This window comes from Physeter macrocephalus, chromosome 11 (genome assembly GCF_002837175.3).
Source record: "Physeter macrocephalus isolate SW-GA chromosome 11, ASM283717v5, whole genome shotgun sequence".
Lineage (NCBI taxonomy): Eukaryota > Metazoa > Chordata > Mammalia > Artiodactyla > Physeteridae > Physeter > Physeter macrocephalus.
Window position 1 is genome coordinate 17,693,281 of NC_041224.1, and position 7,797 is coordinate 17,701,077.

Here is a 7,797-nt window from a genome sequence, read left to right on the forward strand (position 1 = left end):
GGCCGTAGAGTCAGTTGCATGTTCCAGGAAACGGATGGACGGCTCAGTGAGCCGCGTGGAGGAATGACCAACGAACACAGTGTTGTTTATCACTGTGTTGCCGCTGCCTACTGCAGTGCCTGGCACATGGTAGGTGGTAAAAAAAATATTTGGTGACTATCTTACTACCTTAATGGATGAATACAAATGAACCGAGTCAATGGGAACAAAGAAGGGGGTAGAAAAAATATCTAAGAGACAGAAGAGATTTGTTAGTTGTCTGAGCAGACAGCACAGTGTGAGGACAGGGGCTCTGGACCCAGAAAGGTGTGTTCTCAGTCCCTGATTCCCCGACCCATCAACTCTGCTTTCAGCACATTATTTCTTTAAGCCTCATTTTCCTCCTCTATAAAATGAGGATTGCAAATGTACCTATTTCTTTTTTTAAAATTGAAGTGTAGTTGGTTTACATGCTACATAGATTACATATAGTTGGTTTATTATATTAGTTTCAGGTGTACAACATAGTGATTCAATATTTTTATAGATTATACTCCTTTTAAAGCTATTACAAAATAATGGCTATATTTCCCTGTGCTGTGCAATATGTCCTTGTTGCTTATTTATTTTATGCCTAGTAGTTTGTACCTCTTACTCCCCTGCCCCTATCTTGCCCCTCCCTTCTTCCCTCTCCCTGGTAACCACTGGTTTGTTCTCTGTATCTGTGAGTCTGTTTGCTTTGTTATATTCATTCGTTTGTTTTATTTTTAAAATTCCACATGTAAATGATAACAGAGTATTTGTCTTTCTGTGTCTGACTTATTTCACTAAGCATAATAACCTCTAGGTTCAACCACATTGTTGCAAATGGCAGAATTGCATTCTGTTTCTGGCTGAGCAGTATTCCATTGTGTATAAATACCACATCTTCTTTATCCATTCATCCATCAATGGGCATTTCGGTTGCTTCCATATCTTGGCTATTGTGACTAATGCTGCTATGTACATTGAGGTGCACGTATCTTTTCGAAGTAGTGACAAACATACCTATTTCAAGTGAGGCTTAAATGCATGTTAAATGCTTAGCACACTGGCTGTGCATAATAAGTGCTCCGTATTGCTATTTTTACTGGGGAGAGAGGAACAGAGTCCTAGGCTGTTTGAATGAGTGCCACGCGACAAGCAAACAGGAAAAAAGCAAGAGAAAAAGGTACGTTTGTAGGTTTATATCAAGTCTTTATGAAATGGGCCAAACACACTTTTATATGATGGACTTGTAAAACGTACAATTCCATGTTTAAAATTTTTGAAATACAAGAGAAACGGAAGAGTGTGAGTAACCCATATTTATAATTTCAAGCATCATATCATAGTAAAAGGCACACCTGAGTGTCCCCCACTCAGCTTAAGAAATGGTGCATTTCCATGACCTTGAACCCCCGTGTGCTCCTCTTCAAACACATCCACCCCCTTGATCCCCCAAGAGGTAGCCAATTTCTTAAATTTGGGGTCAATCACTCTCTCACTTTTCTTTATAGTTTTATAGGTATGTGCTTAAACAACATATTGCTTTGCTTTGCATATTTTTGAACATTATATAAATAGAATTCACACATCTGTTTTCTTCTGAACTTGACTTTGCTCAGCATTATGCTGGTTGAGATTCTTCTCTGTTGATGTCTGTAGCTATAGTTTATCCATTTTCACTGATGCAAGATACTATTTTATGAATATACCACAAATTTATGTATCCATTCTCTTAACAACTGCAGTTGGTTTGTTTCCAGCTGTTGAGATGTTATAAACAATGCTTCCTGGTGCACAGAGACAAGAGAGTGTCTTAGGTATATACCTAAAATTGCCACATCATAGGGTACGCTAACCTTCTTTGCTGGGTGATGCTAATTTGTTTTCCAACGTGTTGCACCAATTTTGAGGGACTTAAATGATGGGTAGGTTCAGATACTTGGAAATGTTTCAAATTAATGCACCAGTAGGTACAGACCAGAAGAAAGAGAAAAGCAAAGTGATGCAAATGCTCACCTCTGTCCGGGCCTCGACATCACACGCGGTTGCAGCAACGGTGAGAGCGGCTTTGCTCTGCACGACAGTGTTGGCAGAGTGCAGCGGGCTGAGCAGGGCGTGCATGACGTCGTGGCTCTGGATGCTCAGCCGCAGGGGCTCCTGCACGGCCATGTTCGTCAGCACCATGGCGGCGTTGGCTATGGCTCCATCTCGTTTGCTGGACAGGGCGTTGATTAACGCATCGATACCATCACCTTCGGCAGCAGCGCTGGGTCAATGAAGGAGAAATGAATGCCGTTCACCCCTGCTCAGGAAATGATCTTTGGAGCATACAACTACGCTTATAAAACAAACGAGTGCCTGAAGACAGTTTCAGAAAGAAATTAATTTACCTGGGCGATGAACCCGGAATTGAGGCTCTGGGGATTTAAATGGAGTCTGGGGGGTTATGAATGAATTTAAATAATCCTTTCCCTACGTCTGCAGCTTTGGGTTATAGGAAAATGCATGACTGCTTCTTAGATACCCTACTACAGCTATTCATTTGTTAACTCAGTGATACTTATAAGACCAGGAAATTCTATTCAAAGAAAGTCTATTAAAATATTCCTAAACAGTAAGAAAACAAAGGTTTAAATGGGAGGAATGAGTAAGCATGGGAATTTAAAATTCTTCAGCTCATCTTCCCTCTTTTTAAGTGAGGCTGTTAACTGTAGGCAGATGTTAACACGTTTGAAGCAGGCAAATCATTTGGGGGGTAGATGTTGCTTTTACAAATTAAATATCAAGATCAAAGTCATGATATTGACAAGAATAATTTTAGTAATGTAGGTGTATTCAGTTGTTAAATTTCCTATTTCTAGTATAAAAACATTTTCCCACAATGAGATATCCTAAACCTCCTTTTAAAAACACTATACTTTCTATAGTCCTTGCTTTGTAATCACTCAAAAAGCTCATAAAATAGTAAAAATTTAAAAAAGAGATCATTTTAAAGAGTGGAAGTTGATTTAATTATGTTCTTTAATGTTTGGAATTGCTTCAAATAAGAGATGTTTCAAGCAGTAAGATATATAGAGCATCCTGGTATTAAAGGAAAACCCCAAATTATGTTAAAAATCCATTTAAATCATCATAGAAATAGAGTTAATCAAGACAATAAAAATACACTTGAGACTTCAATAATACGAACATCTTTTTCCAGTTTATATTTGCCTCTTCTAAAAAAATTTAGGATCACAGTAATAACCAACACTGAAAAAAAGAAGTGAGGCTATGTAGTTTAGCCCATCACTCTGTATTCTGATGAGTTCAATTTGGTTCTGTCACTTGAATTTGCTGGTTGTGAAGGAGAACTGATGGTGTCAAGAACAGAAGGTATCACAATTATTCATCAGAGAGCAGAATACAAACACAACCTCAATAAGGACACTGCTAGCTTTAGGTGAAAGGAAGCTGTGAATCAGGCACCAACCAGCTCTGAAGGAGACTGAACAGCAGCCACTGGGCGGGAACAGAATGACTAGAGGCAACATCTCTGGAGAACGAAGGGCTCCTTGGTGTTGACCTTGAACGCCCCTCCTACCCCCGGTTTATATAAATCCATCCAGAAAACACACCCTACTGATTGATACCAAGTTAAAGTCAGCACTCAGTTCCGTGTTTCCCCTCCTCCAGTTCCTGGTGTCTATTTAACCCTCTGTGGCATCTCCTAGTCTTTCTCTGGGATGGAGTCCCTTAAAACTAAAATTTGGTGAGATGACATGTGACCAAAATTTGGGAGGAAGCCCAAGAAAAATATTGAGAGGAAGGCCCTGCATCTCACTATGGCAGCCTGAGGAACAGCATTTAATTTCCTTTCCTAGAGGATAAAATAAACACTCTTAAGATAATCTCACATTTACGTCTCTCTCCTATTATTAACTGACACGGTGGTCATTTGATTTTATGAGTAAGGGAAAATTTGGAGGCTCTAGTATATTAGTTCACCAGGAACTTCTCATACTCTACACTGAATTTTTAAAAAATGCCAGGAAGAATTTTTAATTATGCGTATATTCTAATTAATTAACATAAGCTTAAACCTTCTCAGAAAAAATTGTTTCCTTTGAATTATTTTTCATGCACTTGATGCAATCAGTTCCTTAAACCAAATACTCTGTTTTTTTAATCATTATAAACACATCTTGGCTAAAATGCACGATTCCTTTGTCACTTAGTGGTTTTTATCTTTGACAATGTTCATTTTTTAACACATCTTGGAGAGTAAAGAAAGAGCACACAATGGAGGTATTTCAACGGCATCCATGATAGAAGCCAGAAATGTTTTAGGTAAATGCATACTAGTAAATTCTGAAAGGCTTTATCTTTTGTGTGTATCAGGGAGTTTAGGGAAAATTTAAGTAAGTATGTAGGATCATACTCCATGGTTTTAGTTTCTCTAGTTTATGTAAAAACAAACAAACAAACCTGGGTCATGGAGACACAGGGATTTTCATCAGGTGTGTCTCTGCTCTCAGCCTTTCTGCTTGGATTTTGCTTCTCCCTTTCTCCTGTACGAAGGCATGTCTGGCCCTGGTTCATTTATACTCTACCTTCTGCTTTTTCTTTGCTCTTTATGGAGGCAGTAAAGGGAAGTACATAAAAACCTAGCTGTTTAAAAAAACCAAAGATTCTAGTACACAGTGGAATATAGCTTTTACTAAATTGAACATAACTGCCAGCACCGAAAGACAAATCATACAGGCACAGCTGGGAGAGCAACGTATATTGTATGTGCATATCTGCCCATAATTTGCTACGTGCAGCTCTTAAGTGCAAAAAGCATAATTGAGATTAACTTATGATATGAAAAATCAAGCTATTAGTCTTACTTAAAAAAAAAACTAATTTCAGTCACAGAAATAGAATGCAGAATTTGTACCTTTTTTTAAAAAAAGAATTGCATTAATTTTGTGCTTTCAAACCCAAGACATTCTGTCTTATTTTTCCCCAAGCCTAACATATACACAAGCTGAAGCCTGTCCTATTTTTAAGACACATTTTAGTCTCCTAGATGGTAGAGCATTATCCAAATGAATAGGACAGAAGTCAAACTGCTTTGTTACAAAATCCAGAATTACAGGGCCATATATCATCACAACAATCTGAAACTATTTTCTGATATTTACTATCATTAGTCTCCATCCGGCTGGAGTTTAATCAATTAGGAGTTTAATCAATTAAGCGTTTAAATTGTAAACTGAAACAGAAATTAACCAAACTACAAACCAAATATGGGAATGTATAAAAACATCTGTTTATGTCATTTGACATATGTAAATAGAAGTGAAGTTCGACATGTCATGTGTATCCAATCTATTACCAAGTCCTGACTATTTCTCTCCTCCATATTTCTCAGATGGCTTCCTTTTGTCCATCTCCATCTCTCCCACTGAATCCAATTCAACATCCTGTATCTTGTGGATTGATATAAGTACTCTGCTAACAGGTTTCCCCTCATCCCCTCTAATCCTTTCTCCATCTTACAGCTTAAGTGATTTTTTTAAAAATAATCTTATTTCTCCCCTACTTAAAACTTCCACGGTTTGCCGTTGCTCAGGATAAAGCCCCAAATTTCTCACGTGGCCTCTGAGGCCCAGCATGAGCTGACCCCACCTCCCTCACCAGCCCGTGCACCCTGCCACCTCTTCCTGTTGTCGTGTCCTAGGCCTTTCTGGCAACCTGCCATACGCCAGGCTCCGTCTCACCTCGGCGTGTGCCCACACTCTGGTCTCACTCCTGGACGTCCCTTCCCCCGGATAATTCCCATTCATCTTGCCAAGTTTGGCACAAATGTCTCTTCCTCAAGGAAGCATTTCTTGACCCCCCAAACTAGGTTAGGTCTCTTTTTCACATGTCCTCAGAGCATTCGTTTGCTAAACGTGTACATTTCCTTTTGTTTTAAAAAATGAGGTTTTGGCACAAGTGTTCACAGTCAGAGAAGAGTCACGATCTCGAAATATTATTTTACGGCGCCTGTTACGGAGAGGAATTCAGCACATAGTATTTCATATTAAGTCCCCAAGCCCCACAGTTACAGCATGCGCACTAAGAGCACTAAGGAAAAACTCAATTGCACAAATAGCGTCTATTTATGCTTCCCGGAAAGTACAGCGCTATTTCACATCTGTGTGCCTTTGCACTCGTGCTCCCTTTGCCCCCAAATCCCTCCCGAACCTCTACCTGAGGACCCCGCAAGGCCAGCTCACTCACCGCTTCCTGGGTGAGGTTACCCACGTCCATTGCTGCCCCTCCTTATTAATCACCCCCTCCTCTGCCATGTCTACGCCTGGGGCCTACTTCTTGGGCAGCATGTGAGTCTTTTTATATCCCCAGTGCCGAGAAGATCGATATATTTTAATTGACTTGAATCAACTCAAGGGGAGTGATGAAAACCTCTGCTGGCGTCCAGAAGCGGAGAGGGAAAAGTACTTAGCTCAGTGTGAAGTTTGCAAGAAGGGGTGGGATCCAACAATATGGGGATCTCCGCTTGTATCACTTATAGCTGTTCTTAAAAGCAGTTTATTTCCTCCTCACACCTAGGCTTCTCGGATTATATAGTGAAGTCATTTTTTAAAAAACTATTTAATTAATTTATTTATTTGGCTACATTGGGTCTTCGTTGCTGCACGCGTGCTTTCTCTAGTTGCAGCGAACAGGGGTTACTCTTCATTGCGGTGCATGGGCTTCTCATTGTGGTGGCTTCTCTTGTTGCGGAGCACGGGCTCTAGGCGCGAAGGCTTCAGTAGTTGTGGCGCACGGGCTTAGTTGCTCCGTGGCATGTGGGATCTTCCTGGACCAGGGCTGGAACCTGTGTCCCCTGCATTGGCAGGCGGATTCTTAACCACTGCGCCACCAGGGAAGCCCCCCCGTGAAGTCATTTTTATATGAAGTTTAATAGATGAAATCTTGCACTTTAGACAATGTCTTTGGGACCTTTCCCTCTCATGTATCAAGGGATGTGGATATTCTTTCTCTGCAAACACAGTTTGTTTGGGTTGTGTCATCAGACGACACGATTTGGTACCTCTCAGATTTTGATCCTTGCTGCTGTTTGGAGACTCACGTTTAACTCATCTGCAAAGGCTGGTTACATGAATCAAGGGTGACCTTGGGCCGCAGAGAAAATCTGTTTAACACAGCCCATATACAGGGGGATATGTGGAACCCGCTGGAACAGATGGTAATATTGGCAATCAGAACCTTGTTTGTTAACAGTGATTACACCCATTCCCACCAGCACGGCTTTTCATATGTGTCTCCGTGAGGATTGTCACACCAAGGAAGACATGTTGGTGGCAGACATGCTGCAAGTGGTGAAGAGAGGTGCATATGCAGCAGTGACTCAGTGTTGGCGAGTTTAATTGCAGGCTCCCTGCGAGTCTATACAGGTGCGAGGGGGGTGGGGTGCTGGCCGTTATGATAAGCAGATCTCCTGGTTATCACAGCCAGATCTGGAATGCTGTGAACAGGATTCCTGACTCTCATCCCAGCCAGTTTTTCAAAGGTGATGACCCGAGAAGTCGAGGGTGTTTGTTAAATTGATCAGTTTCTGAGTCCCAAAGAACCATCACCCCGCAGCAGCCCCACAGTTGCAGAAGACTAATGTATGTGCCCCCCAGCTCTGGCTGAACCCCAGGATTGACAAAAGTATCCAAGAGTATTGTCTCCTTTGAAAAAAGCATTATTTAAAGATGCTTATAGGGCTTCCCTGGTGGCGCAGTGGTTGAGAGTCCGCCTGCCGATGCAGGG

The 7,797-nt window shown here is 41.0% G+C and overlaps 1 protein-coding gene across 3 annotated transcripts in view; it reads right to left on the reverse strand.

The window, feature by feature from the left end:
- ARMC3 (armadillo repeat containing 3) overlaps nucleotides 1-7,797 on the reverse strand; it is a 93,212-nt gene that overhangs the window by 26,999 nt on the left and 58,416 nt on the right. For all 3 annotated transcript variants that reach the window (XM_007100750.2, XM_007100749.2, XM_007100751.2), the window contains one exon: nucleotides 2,023-2,272. In XM_007100750.2, the coding sequence (XP_007100812.1) occupies nucleotides 2,023-2,272 (250 nt within the window). The remainder of the gene's footprint in view (nucleotides 1-2,022; nucleotides 2,273-7,797) is intronic.